This window comes from Taudactylus pleione, unplaced genomic scaffold, assembly GCF_031769625.1.
Source record: "Taudactylus pleione unplaced genomic scaffold, aTauple2 ptg000372l, whole genome shotgun sequence".
Taxonomy (NCBI): domain Eukaryota; kingdom Metazoa; phylum Chordata; class Amphibia; order Anura; family Myobatrachidae; genus Taudactylus; species Taudactylus pleione.
In genome coordinates, this window is record NW_028284773.1 from 17,513,195 (window position 1) to 17,527,581 (window position 14,387).

General features: G+C 43.8%; 2 protein-coding genes across 5 annotated transcripts in view; one reads left to right on the forward strand and one right to left on the reverse strand.

Moving 5' to 3' along the window:
- LOC148508320 (uncharacterized) overlaps positions 1-14,387 on the forward strand; it is a 174,922-nt gene that overhangs the window by 25,702 nt on the left and 134,833 nt on the right. The window contains exons 3-4 of one of the 4 annotated variants that reach the window (XM_088444856.1): positions 13,196-13,416; positions 14,030-14,329. The exons of 2 other annotated variants lie outside the window; for them this stretch is intronic. In XM_088444856.1, the coding sequence (XP_088300982.1) occupies positions 13,224-13,416; positions 14,030-14,329 (493 nt within the window). In that variant the 5' untranslated portion in view covers positions 13,196-13,223. Of the gene's footprint in view, positions 1-12,112; positions 13,417-14,029; positions 14,330-14,387 lie in introns of those variants that run through there. One more of the 4 variants, XM_088444855.1, reaches the window with a different exon arrangement.
- LOC148508321 (anosmin-1-like) overlaps positions 1-14,387 on the reverse strand; it is a 59,861-nt gene that overhangs the window by 12,146 nt on the left and 33,328 nt on the right. The window contains exons 6-10 of the mRNA XM_088444854.1: positions 11,429-11,558; positions 4,044-4,249; positions 3,821-3,956; positions 3,545-3,694; positions 2,304-2,398 (exon numbers count right to left, since the gene is read on the reverse strand). Of these exons, the coding sequence (XP_088300980.1) occupies positions 2,304-2,398; positions 3,545-3,694; positions 3,821-3,956; positions 4,044-4,249; positions 11,429-11,558 (717 nt within the window). The remainder of the gene's footprint in view (positions 1-2,303; positions 2,399-3,544; positions 3,695-3,820; positions 3,957-4,043; positions 4,250-11,428; positions 11,559-14,387) is intronic.

The window sequence follows — 14,387 nt, forward strand, 5'->3', positions numbered from 1 at the left end:
ACCACACATTTTTAAATAATCTTTATCCTTTTAAACAACAAAACCTGCACAGATCATAGTGATCTCTGCAATGCTTGTCTGTTGTTTATCTTCTAATCTGCAGTGGTTTCAATTGAAACCACAGCCAAATAGAACACGCCACTGCGAGTTGTCATTTAGAAACCGCTAGGGATCGACGGCGTCTTCAGTTTACACAACAGAGTTGCCGCTTAATAAATTATCATTTCGACATGTAAACAGGTGGTTTCAAAATGACCCGCTGCAGTGAATTTTGCCCTAAGCACCCACAAAGATATATATATCTTCTGTAACATAAGGTATCAATAGAGTTAGTAGCTAGTGTATGAATATAGGTATAAAAGGACCATATTGATCCTGCATACAATAGAAACTACATAAGTCCACTTTAGACAAAAAGAGCAAATGGAGCCTCCTCGGTATGAAATGAGCACTTATCTCTGCTAAAAGCTGTATCCATCTACAGTAAAAAAATGTGGTCTGTTGAGTACTTAGTAACCCCCCATGTGTGTCACTGGACTGTCCCATTAGATCAGATAATGATCTTTGTTTTGTTATGCTTACATAAAAAAAACTATTTTATGATATATATGACGAGTCCGCACCAGTAGAGAATTTATAAAAAAGAAAATTTCACAAAAACCAACGTTATGATGTATTGGTCTATGAGCTATATTAGGTGACCCCATGTTGGTGGTGCTCTCAAGAGAATTGTGTCATACACATATATATTTTTGCATAAAGGCAAAAAAAGACAAAACTTGTTTTTTGGGGCACTCTTTGTTTATGATAAGCTGATGTGATGACGCGCATTTTGCCGTGATCACAGCGATCAGGTGACCAAGCTTTAGAGGCGAAACGCTTGTCCTACTACTCGGACTGCTGCTGCTTAGCAGCTCTACTCACACACCATTCAGCGACACTTGAGCCACGGACTGTGGACCGGAGGTATTTCCCTCTCAATAGCACTCTCTCATCTGGACTAGGTCTGTGCTCTCTCCTGCAATGCCCATCGTGGTAACGTGGTTCATATTAATGCATTTATTTGGCTTTTAGAATAGGATTATGGTGTGTGTCACTTTCCCTGCAAGACATTGACCATTGAATGTGTCAATCAAGGACATATATGACATATTTTCGCCGAGGGATCTGCATTTATGATATGATTTGAGACATATAAGAATATCAATTGTTTATAAGGTGTAAATTGACACATTTATTTGTTTGTGTGTAAGTGGCGTATACCCTTTTTCCACTCCTTTTTAAGGTGTTTTTCATTAAAAGTTACATTTTATTCAATATCCATTCATCATATCAGATTATCATAAACAAAGAGTGCCCCCAAAAAAACAAGTTTTGTCTGTATGCAACAATATATATAAGAAAAACAATGTCATAAGATGATGAAATAAAGAACAGTCTGCTACCATTCAATTTCTGGGTGCTTTTTGAATTATCTCAGAATGTCTGCATGTTTACCTATACACTAATAATTGTGACTGAATCATATAGCCCACAAAGCAAATTTTACCCTTGCAATCCCACTAGACTAATGTACAGTATGTGGCTCAACCTTGTGTTTCAAATACTTATTGTCCAACAGACTGTAACCTTGTGAAAAGGGCCCTCTCACTTCTCGGTCAGAACCCCAATTGTAAAGTGCTAATGAATATGATTGTGTGTATATATGTACGTATGCATATAAAAGCAATTATTGATTATAAAATACTGTAAAAAAAAATAATAACTCTCCAGATTTCTCTTTGAACCAATTCTGGACAACTTGGGACGATGACATGGTGCATTATCCTGCTGGAATATTCCATTGTTGTGGGACCTGTAGTTCCACTGTAAAGACAGTGTTGTTATTTCTATTTTTTTACATACACTAACAACACGCCACCCACCGCCTTAGGGTGGCGGGGATAGCCCTGGGCTATCAGTTTAGGCCAAGGGTGCCCTGGAGTGGGGGACCCCTTTATTGGGGGGTTCCTAACTCCCCAGGGATCCCTGGCCTGGGCTCACTAGCTGTCAGGACTGATGCTGCGGCTGGGGGGCCAGGTGAAAGGGCTCCCCGTGGCTGTGGCATCAGTCCCCCGCTAGAAAGGGTCCCGTGCTGGTTTTAATTATAGGGGGACCCCTACGTAATTTTTTCCCCCTATATTTAAAACCAGGACTGGCCCTGCAGCCTGGTGCTGGCACCTAATTTACAGTGGAACCCTACTCGTTTTGTTCCCCGGTTATTGGCCATAAACTAATTAGCATATTATTAAGATAGGTCTCACCTTAACAACTGCCTTTCCATCAGAAAAAGTGCCATTATTGTCACACACACTTGGTGTCCACTTTATTAAGTAAGTGTATGGCTCAACGTAGTTTTCTGTAGATACATAGATATATATTTAGACATAGGTTAATGTATTAACTGATATTACATTACAAGGGGTAATATAAGGGTCTATTCATCTTCACTACTGGGCCCGTTTCTCCGCAAACTCCGAAAATTTTAAGTTTTTAGAGTTTTCCTGCGGGAACCTACGCATCTTCAGATGGTACTGATTCCCGGAGCCTTGCTCCTTGTTGTGGGAAGGAGTTCCTGGGTTGCGAAGAGGAATTTGCATCACCTGTGCAGTGATGTTCTGCGGCAGTGTGCTCACACATGCTCACTTTGGTAGCAGTGTTACTGATCGCAGGGACAGCTACTTTTCGGAGCAGCTATCCTCCATCCGGCCCCCAATGATGAATAGGCCCCATAGAGAGAAAGAAACAGACAATTGTCAGTACCTATTCTTACCACAGCAAATTTGTATATATCAAGCACAATGATGTATTGGTTCATATTTTGATCAAAACATTTAGGTCAGTCACAAACCAACATAAAGGGTCCTGACCAACATTCACATCTATAACTAAAATGTCACTAGAATACAGCTAAAAATCATGTACTGTCACCTCATAACTAAAGAGACTGTAATGTTTGGTTGTTAAAACTACAGCTGAAATAATGTTTAATAGTTTGGGAAAGCAGCAGCTAAAAACATTAGGCAGTATTTGCAGGAAAATAAAAATTAAAGTAAGGCAGTACGTGGCTACACCTGTATATTTCAGTGTACCAACTACATGACAAGATAAATTTATTAAGTTATGTATATAGCACACACATATTATGTAGCGCTTTACAGAGAATATTTCAGTCATTCACATCAGTTCCTGTCCCAGTAGAGCTTACAATCTATATTACCACATTGACACACATAAACACTAGGATTCTTTTTATGTTTTATGAAGTGTGGGAGGAAACTGGAGCACTCAGAGGAAACCACACAAACATGGAGAGACCATACAAACTAAACACAGATAATGCCTTGTTCTTTACTTGAACTCATTACCTCAGAGCTTTGAGGCAGTAATGTTAAACACTCATACTATGTAATAAATAAATGCTTAATATGTACAGATTTGCTGTCACGTTACCGACAACTTTTATTTTCAGTTAATCGCAATCAGGCAGGAGCGGTTCTCTTACCTGGCACAGCCTTCCAAGACAATTTTATTTGAATCTGATTATTGTGGTAAAAAGAATATGCACGCAATGTGCTCTTGCAGCTAGCTTTGTATGATTTTCCTATGTCGTTACACTCATCCACAGTGGATTTCCGGCTTGTTGACTTTGAATCTGTACACCAAAACAGAAAAAAGAAAATGACAGAACAGAATATGTTCATCGTATTTTGTTACACATTAGTTTGTATTACATGTATTATATGTGCCATTTTGAGATTACTAGTGGTCAGTAACACACCTTGCTGTGTAGTACTGATAATGATCTGTGACTGCAGACTCTTCATTCTCTTCTGTCTCCAGTAGGAAACTGCTTGTATTTTTACCAAATATTCTGTATTAGGAAGCAGACTGTCCAAAGTAATTTCAGTATTTGCCTGAATAAAAAGAAAACATAATTTTATCTTCCAAGAAAAGCAGGTGACTGCATCTGTATAGGCAGCTGAATTTTGGCCTTTACGCACCCCATCAGTTATCCTCCAACTGTTTGTCTTGCTCTTTGATTGCAGCTCTCCAATAGCACTACTGTTCCATGATATTCTGTAATGATGAATTTTTAAGTCTTGTTCTTTTGGAGCAGCCCAGATAATATGCACGCTCACAGTGCCATTACGGGCAAAAGTTAGGTTGTCCACTCTGAGATCATTAGGGGCATCAGGGGGCAAGGGATCTGCAGAAATGGAGGAATAATATATATATTTTTTATTTTAAATGTCAAACAATATTCTACACAATAAGCTATTTTATACTTCTGAAATGTCCTGGTTTAGTTGGTATAATCTTGATTTGAGGGGACTGTCCTGCCACCCATGTATCAAACCTTTTGTCCTTATTCTGGGATAATTGGGAAATATGTACCACTGAGTGATTTCGTGCATACCACCTGTATTGTAGGAGAAAGGGCATAGTAATTACCCTGATTTCGGAAGACAAGCCTCTAAGGTGATGTGCATGCTTGTTTAGTGTACAAATGTGACGTGATCACACCCCTTGTGGCATGATAATGCCCACTTGTGCTTTGTGGCAGCATGCATACTCTGTCCTGAATTCAACTACTGGGCCCGTTACTCTTCAGAAATGTTCAGAGGTATGGTAGAAGACATTAAACAGTTCCTAAAGAATAATAATAAAGAGCAAGGCAATGCATTATGGGAGAAAGCAGGAAGAGAAAAGTCTCTTGACTGCTTTTCTCCAGTTCGGTAAGCATATAAGTAGTCATAACTAGGGGTGTGCACCGGCCACTTTTCGTGTTTTGGATCTGGATCTTTCTTCGTGTTTTGGATCTGGATTGGTTTTGCCAAAACCACCCTTCCGTGTTTTGGGTTCTGGATTTTGTGTTTTGGATCTGTATTTTTTTTTAAAAAGCATAAAAACAGCTAAAATCACAGAATATGTTGGTTTTTCTGCTCCTATGCTATTATTAACCTCAATAACCTTAATTTCCACTAATTTCCAGTCTATTCTGGACACCTCACACCTCACAATAGTGTTTTTATGTCCAGAAGGTTGCACCGAGGTAGCTGGATGACTATGCTAAGCGACACGAGTGGGCGGCACAAACACGTGACCCATCTAGGAGTGATACTGCAGTGGCAGACAGGATGGCAGTTTGAAAAACTAGGCCCCAAACTGTACATAATGCAAAGAAAAAAAAGAGGTGCAAGATGGAATTGTCCTTGGGCCCTCCCACCCACCCTTATGTTGTATAAACAGGACATGCACACTTTAACAAAGCAATAATTTCAGCGCCAGGGTCTGCCACACAAATGTGGCTGAAATGATTGGTTTGTTTGGGCCCCCACAAAACAAGCTGGCAATTAATCTGTCCCTGCACAAACTGGCTCTACGGAGGCAAGATGTCGTCCTCATCCTCCTCATCCACCGATTCCTCACCCTCTTCAGTGTTGTGTACATCCTCATCCTCACAGAGTATTAACTCGTCCCCACTGGAATCCACCACCACAGGTCCCTCTGTACATTCTGGAGGCTGGTCTTCCTGGAAGAGTTGATAATTCATTTTTATGAACATCATCTTCTCCACATGTTGTGGAAGCAACCTGCTACGCCTTTCGCTGACAAGGTTCCCGGCTGCACTAAACACTCTTTCGGAGTACACACTGGAGGGGTAAAATAGAGCCAGTTTGTACAGGGGCCTCCAAATTGCCTCTTTTTCCTGCCAGTACAGGTATGGACTGTCTGACATGCCTACTTGGATGCTGTCACCGATGTAATCCTCCACCATTCTGTCAATGGTGACAGTATCATATGTAGTGACAGTAGACATGTCAGAAATTGCTGCCAGGTCCTTCACTCCGGACCAGATGTCCAAACTTGGTCCTGCCTGCCCTGCATCACCGCCAGCGGGTTGCTTAGGATAGCTAAGTTTTTTCCTGGCAGCCCCAGTTGCGAGAGAAAATGAAGAAAGAGCTGTTGACGTGTCACGTTCCGCTTCAGCTGACAGTGTGTTCACCAGCAGATCTTTGCACCTCTGCAGGCTTGTGTCGGCCGGAAAGAGAGACACCACATAGGCTTTAAACCTAGGATCGAGCATGGTGGCCAAAATGTAGTGGTCTGATTTCAACAGATTGACCACTCTGGAATCCTGGTAAAGCGAATGAAGGGCTTCATCCACAAGTCCCACATGCCGAGCGTAATCGCTCCGTCTTAGCTCCTCCTTCACTTTCTCCAGCTGCTTCTGCAAAAGCCTGATGAGGGGAATGACCTGACTCAAGCTGGCAGTGTCTGAACTGACTTCACGTGTGGCAAGTTCGAAGGGCTGGAGAACCTTGCACAACACGGAAATCATTCTCCACTGCGCTTGAGTCAGGTGCATACACCCTCCTTTGCCTATGTCATAGGTTGATGTATAGGCTTGTATGGCCTTTTGCTGCTCCTCCATCCTCTGAAGCATATAGAGGGTTGAGTTCCACCGCGTCACAACCTCTTGCTTCAGGTGATGGCGGGGCAGGTTCAAGAGTGTTTGCTGGCGCTCCAGTCTTCGTCACGCAGTCGCTGAATGGCGAAAGTGGCCCGAAATTTTTCAGGCCACCCAAAGCATCTCCTGCACGCCCCTGTCGCTTTTCAGAAAATTCTGCACCACCAAGTTTATTGTGTGAGCAAAACATGGGACGTGCTGGAATTTGCCCAGATGTAATGCCCGCACAATATTGGTGGCGTTGTCAGATATCACAAATCCCCAGGAGAGTCTAAGTGGGGTAAGCCACTGGGCGATGATTTCCCTCAGTTTCTCTAAGAGGTTGTCGGCGGTGTGCCTCTTACTGAAACCGGTGATACACAGTGTAGCCTGCCTTGGAACGAGCTGGCGTTTCTGAGATGCTGCTACTGGTGACGCTGCTGCTGTTGCTGCGTAAGGTGATACATCTACCCAGTGGGCTGTCACAGTCATATAGTCCTTAGTCTGCCCTGTTCCACTTGTCCACATGTCCGTGGTTAAGTGGACATTGGGTACAATGGCATTTTTCAGGACACTTTTTCTGACGTTTCTGTATAGTCTCGGTATTGCCTGCCTAGTGAAGTGGAATCTAGACGGGATTTGGAACCGGGGACACACTACCTCCATCAATTGTCTAAATCCCACTGCATTAATGGCGGATACCGGACGCACGTCTAACACCAACATAGCAGTCAAGGCCTCAGTTATACGTTTTGCTTCAGGATGACTGCTGTCGTACTTCATCCTCTTCGCTAAGGACTATTGGAGGGTCAATTGTTTAGTAAAAGTAGTGGTGTTCCTACTTCCTCTCTGGGATGATGAACGACTCCCATCAGCGGCAGCAGGAGGCGTAGCAATGCAGGATCCTCCGGAGGAATCCCGGATTGGAGAGTCAGTCATGCCAGTGACATGGCCTGCAGGACTACTTCCGATCCTGACTAAGGAGGAAATTGACGAGGAGGGAGTTGACGGTGTGGTTTGCAGGCGCTTGGATACAACAGGACAACAGGATTTAGGTGTCCCTGGACTGCTTACGGTCTTAGCCAAAGTTTCTGAACTTGACAGTAACTTATTATGAACGCGCTGCAGGTGCCGTATAAGGGAGGATATTCCTAGGTGGTTAACTTCCCTACCCCTACTTATTCCACCTTTACATATGGTACATAAGGCAAGACAGTTGTTGTCCGGATTTGGATAGAAATATTGCCAGACCAAAGAGGTGGAATGTTTGGTCTTCTGCCCAGGCATGACCGTGATGGGCTTTTTCATCCCACGGACAACAACTGTCTCCCCCGGAGCCTGATTTAAACAAACCACATCACCATCAGAATCCTCCTCGCCAACTTCCTCCTCAGCGCCAGCTACACCAGTATCCTCATCCTGTTGTACTTCAACAGTGACATCTTCAATTTGCATATCAGCAAGTGGACTGTGGGTGCTCCTTTCAGCACTTGCAGGGGGCATGCAAATGGTGGAAAGAGCCACCTCTTCCCGTCCAGTGCTGGGAAGGTCAGGCATTGCAACCGCCACCACACTTGGACTCTCCTTGGGGATTTGTGATATCTTCTTAGAACGCACAGTTCTTTGCTGTGCTTTTGCCAGCTTAACTCATTTGATTTTTTTAACAGGAGTAGGGCTTCCATCGTCATGTGAAGCTGAACCACTAGTCATGAACATACTAGTCATACTAGTATGACACACACTAGTCATAGGGAAAGACCTTAGCCGTTCCTTGCAACTCCGTGTCATAAATGGCACATTGGCAAGTTTACTTTTCTCTTCAGATGATTTAAATGTTTTTTTAAGGTCATTTTCCTGAACTTTGTCATTTGGGTTTGTATGTGGCTTCTACTATGACATTGGGCATCGGCCTTGGCAGACGACGTTGATGGCATGTTATCGTCTATGTCATGACTAGTGGCAGCAGCTTCAGCACTAGGAGGAAGTGGTTCTTGATCTTTCTCTATTTTATTTTTATCGGAGAAAGTTTGGTCCTCCATTTATGTTATATCGATTTGATATGTACGTGCGGCTAAGGCGCACACAAACACAGAAAATATTTTTTTATTTTTGCTGGAGAGTAGTGCACTTTGTGGGTTACACCACCCTTTAAGAAATGAGCCAGCCGGCTCTTTACTTATGGGACACAGGCGCACGCTTGGCGCTGCTCCTTTGTTGATGCACGTGCGGCTACTGCGCACACAATTCACAAACACAGAAAATATTTTTTTATTTTGTTTGGAGTGTTCTTTGGGGGTTACAGCACCCTTTAACGGTCAAGCCAGCCGGCCCTTTACTTATGACATAGGCGCACGCTTGGCGCTGCTCCTTTGTTGATGCACGTGCGGCTACTGCGCACACACTTCACAAACACAGAAAATATTTTTTTATTTTGTTTGGAGTGTACTTTGGGGGTTACAGCACCCTTTAACGGTCAAGCCAGCCGGCCCTTTACTTATGACACAGGCGCACGCTTGGCGCTGCTCCTTTGTTGATGCACGTGCGGCTACTGCGCACACAATTCACAAACACAGAAAATATTTTTTTATTTTGTTTGGAGTGTACTTAGGGGGTTACAGCACCCTTTAACGGTCAAGCCAGCTGGCCCTTTACTTATGACACAGGCGCACGCTTGGCGCTGCTCCTTTGTTGATGCACGTGCGGCTACTGCGCACACAATTCACAAACACACAAAATATTTTTTTATTTTGTTTGGAGTGTACTTTGGGGGTTACAGCACCCTTTAACGGTCAAGCCAGCCGGCCCTTTACTTATGACACAGGCGCACGCTTGGCGCTGCTCCTTTGTTGATGCACGTGCGGCTACTGTGCACACAATTCACAAACACAGAAAATATTTTTTTATTTTGTTTGGAGTGTACTTTGGGGGTTACAGCACCCTTTAACGGTCAAGCCAGCCGGCCCTTTGCTTATGACACAGGCGCACGCTTGGCGCTGCTCCTTTGTTGATGCATGTGCGGCTACTGCACACACAATTCACAAACACAGAAAATATTTTTTTATTTGGTTTGGAGTGTACTTTGGGGGTTACAGCACCCTTTAACGGTCAAGCCAGCCGGCCCTTTACTTATGACACAGGCGCACGCTTGGCACTACTTTGTTGATGCACGTGCGGCTACTGCACACACAATTCACAAACAGAAATATTTTTTTATTTGGTTTGGAGTGTACTTTGGGAGTTACAGCACCCTTTAACGGTCAAGCCAGCCGGCCCTTTACTTATGACACAGGCGCACGCTTGGCACTACTTTGTTGATGCACGTGCGGCTACTGCGCACACAATTCACAAACACAGAAAAAATATATTTTTTTTTAGCACTTGGGGGGAGCACCCCTGATGGACAGAGCACCCCCTGGACAACATACAGCAGCCCTTTAGGACTGGGACACTGCACAAGACTTTGAAGTAGTAGACACAGCCCCTATGGACAACAGCAGCACAGCACAGCACAACACTACTCTGCACTACACTACACTACACAGCCCAGCCAGCCCTAACTCTCACCCTCCCTCTTCACTGTCCACAGCCGAGTGAGAAAATGGCGCCGCCGCGGGTACCTTATATAGGATCCAAAACCCGCGAGACCCGGAAAGGCGGGATGATGACGTTTTGCCTCGATTTCAGATCCGAGTCAGGCGGGAAAAGTCGAGCCTGACTCGGATCGGGGGGGTTCGGATTTCAGAAATCCGAACCCGCTCACCCCTAGTCATAACGCCATCCAAAGATGGCATACAGTTTCGAAAAAAGATGAGAGGAGCTAATCTGACCATTGCTACAGTTACAGTAGCTATGGGTGCTACATAAATATGAGAAGAGCAATTAAAACTGTTTTCCCCGCACTTTTGTAATTAGTATATATGGAGAGACAAAAATGTATGCTTACTCCAGCTAGAGAAAATAATTTAGTAACTGTTATAAATAGATTGCCAAATGTCTAAAAGGCTATAGTTTTTACTCTGTGTAAAATAAAGAAATAGATAGGCAGCAAGCCTCCTATGAAATCTAATGCTAGATAGCCTAGACAAGTTTCTACTATAACATGACATCACATGCAGGGCCCCTGCTGATATAGGGAAGACCAGGCCTGGCGCATTTTGGTCTAGTATCCACTTCAGTGGTGCTAACATAATGGGCATGTATCCCTAAGAAGCAAAGAGAATATAACTTTTGTGAAGGATCGCAGTTGTACACAAAAAAAAGCAGGGACAGTGGCGAAAGTGGTAATGTAAGTCAGAAGCATAACAGGCAATGTGATTTGCCTCTGGAAAGCTGCTTCATCAGAACTGACATTGCACATAACAAGGAATGTGCAAGCCACAGCTTTATACTGGCCACAGATGCATTACAGAAATACATTAATCATGTAGGGATGAGGACAACTGCCTGCAGCTTGGGAGTGCACATGTATTGTTTGTCTGTAGATAAACCATCCCATGCTGTGTGATGCTGGGGCTGGCTGAAGATTTGGGAGAAACATGCAGCATATTTGAAAAACAAGTTTTCCTTGTATATGGTAACCAGTTTTGTTATTTAATTTATTTGCTTACTGTACTTTAAGCAGTACTGGTCATGTGCAGTCTGGACTGGCACTTTGGTCTATGTGGGGTACTTTTCTTGTTGTCACTGCAGGACCAGCAACCATAGAAAATAATAGTAGAGCTGGTCCCTGTTGCTTTGTAATCACGGTCGGGTCCAGTTAGGTCATATCACCTGGCCGGATTTCAGAATCGGCTGGAAAGCTTTGCCCATTTCTATGTAATTACTCTGTTGTGTAATGAATATTAGATGTACTTGTATTAAAAATGGATTAATTTAGGGTTGCTTGTTTGATAAAAATACCAGTAGCCTCTATCATCATACATATGTGTTTCCTACCTTTAGTGGAGTGGAAGTGTCTACTTGGAGTGGTGAAGCCATGTGTTCCGTGCGCATTCACTGCGGCCACCTGGAACTGGTACCATCTGCCTGGCCTTAGGCCTATCATATTAAATTGGTGAGCCGCTGTCTGTAAGGGGAAAGCAGGCAGAAAGCATGTCATTACTAAATTATCAAAAGAGAGATCTGGAAAAAGAAAAAATATATTCTCTAAATCACAAATATTTTAGCTTTTCACATTGTTATTAATAAAAGTTACGGGTAAAAGTTATTCTGCATGATGGAGCTTTATCTCAACAAATTTGTGATTCTTAAGGTTATATCCCAACATGGTATGACACATAATACAAAGGGGGGAATTCAGTTAGGTCATACTTGTCAATTCTCCCTGATTGTCAGGGAGACTCCCTGAAATAGTAGCAATATCCCTGACTCCCTGAAGAGTCTAGCCATCTCCCTGATTGAACCTTACCCCCATATAAAGCTGTTATTTAAAAAAAACAAGCCGCCATCAGGGGGGGGCTGCCGGGAATCCAGGCCCTGGCCCGGAGAGAGATGGGGCCCGGGTGGCAGCGATGCGCAATGTATTGGGTGGCTGAGAGTCACGGCAGACACAGCATAGCCTGCGCTTGAATGAAATATTGAGCCGTCCGTGAGCCAATTACAATTTGTGGAACAGCAGCCAATCAGGAGCGACCGCTCCTGATTTGCTTTCGTTCCACAAGCTGTGATTGGCTCGTGGCCAGCTCCATATTCCAAATGCCACGGCGCCGATGCTCTGATTCTACACCGCTGCCACCCAGGCCCCCTCTCTCTTTAAACAAGGTATGCTACCCCTGCCTTGCTCCCCCAGTCCAGCCAGCCAGTTTTCCCTGCTGCTCGCCTCCCTCACCCCCAGTTCAGCCAGCCTTCCAGTCCGACCAGCTTGCCATCCCTGTGTGAGGTTCTGGTTTTGCTGTGGGCCCGGGGTGGTGATAGGAGCAGACACTGAAGCAGATTTAAATGAAAAGGTGGAACTTTTAATGAGTGGTTTGATAGACATGAATTTGACAAAAACTAAAGTCCAGATATAGCACTAAGGGCCTGATTCAGACCCGGACGCAAGTGGTCGTTCGCCGTACAAGCGAAAAAATTTAAATTTAAGCGCTCGGTCGTATGTTCGCTCGTAGCCAACCTTCCGCCCCATATTCTCCCAACCCCTCCTCTAGCTAGCGAGCGTTCAAAATAGCGAGCGTCCGTCTCCTCTTTGGTTGCATTGAGCGCTCGCACAAGTCAATTCCGGAAGTGGCCCTGTCAGTTTTCGATTGCCTGCTATTTCATTCTGCAAACATACTTGAATCGATTACTGGCAATCACTATATTAATTACCTTAATTGTTATTCACATGTTTGCAATCCTGTTTTTTTTTCAATGTCAATAAACTTTATTCTTGTTAGTGTGTGTCATTTCTTCCGCAGAATACGTACGGTTTGACCAAGGGGATGGTTTTTCGAAATTAATAGTTTGTTTGAATGCTACTATTGTTTTGCGTTTTTTTTTTTATAGGCAGATTTTAATACTTTCATTTTTATATTTAAATTAGCTTACGCATGTCACTGCATCAAGCCTATCATAACTCACATTATATTTGTGAGGGCATGACTCATACAATAACCAATAAAATTGGTCCTGTTAATTTACAAAGTACATTAGCCAATCAAATTTTTTCTAAAACTGTTTTGTGTAAAAAAAAATCATTGCCATCATGAGAGCCTCCGCTTTTTGTAGGCGTGAGCTACTGGTCCTCACTGAGGTGATGGACCAGCGAATAACTGACCATCTGCCCCCCATCACCAACCTCCGCAAGTGGATGGCCTACGCGGAGGTGCGCCGCTGCCTGCGTTCCCTCGGTTATCGCCGAAATATCGGCCAGCTGGAACGCAGGTGGTCGGATCTGAGGCGCAGATCCCCACGCCTGCTGGCCCTTTTGCGTCTCCAGATAGTGCAAAGTAAGTGTTTCTGTGTATGTTTATATATATATATATATATATTTTTTTTTTCTCATACCTGCGTGTGCATGTTTACAGTATAGGCCTGTTTGTTTATTTTGGACATACCTGCGTGTGCATGTTTACAGTATAGCCCTGTTTGTTTATTTTGGACATACCTGCGTGTGCATGTTTACAGTATAGGCCTGTTTGTTTATTTTGGACATACCTGCGTGTGCATGTTTACAGTATAGGCCTGTTTGTTTATTTTGGACATACCTGCGTGTGCATGTTTACAGTGTAGGCCTGTTTGTTTATTTTGGACATACCTGCGTGTGCATGTTTACAGTATAGGCCTGTTTGTTTATTTTGGACATACCTGCGTGTGCATGTTTACAGTATAGGCCTGTTTGTTTATTTTGGACATACCTGCGTGTGCATGTTTACAGTGTAGGCCTGTTTGTTTATTTTTTCGACATACCTGCGTGTGCATGTTTACAGTATAGGCCTGTTTGTTTATTTTGGACATACCTGCGTGTGAATGTTTACAGTGTAGCCCTGTTTTTTTATTTAATTTTTTGGATAAAATAAAAAAGGAAATTTGGAATTAAAAATGTTTTTCTCCATCATTTAGGGGCAGAGCGGAGACTCACACGTCGCAGACGTGTGTCTCGTCCCCTATCCCCCACTCCCACCCAAACATCCTCTGCCCACTCTTCCCCAAATTCCCCCTCCACCCCAGACCTTGCCGACCGTCAGTCCCCTCCCTCTCCTCACATTAACATCCCTCCAACTTCCCCCTCCCCTCAAACCCCCCCTCTCTTTTCCTCACCCTCCACTTCATCCAACATTACCCCTCCTCCTTCCCTGAGCCACTGGCCCACCTCTCATGAGGAGGAATTCAGGGCTCCAGGCCCAGTCAGCATTGTGCCCGGTATGTTTACATTTTAAACTATGTTTTTTTTTTATGTATTTTTTATTTTGGTTGTTGT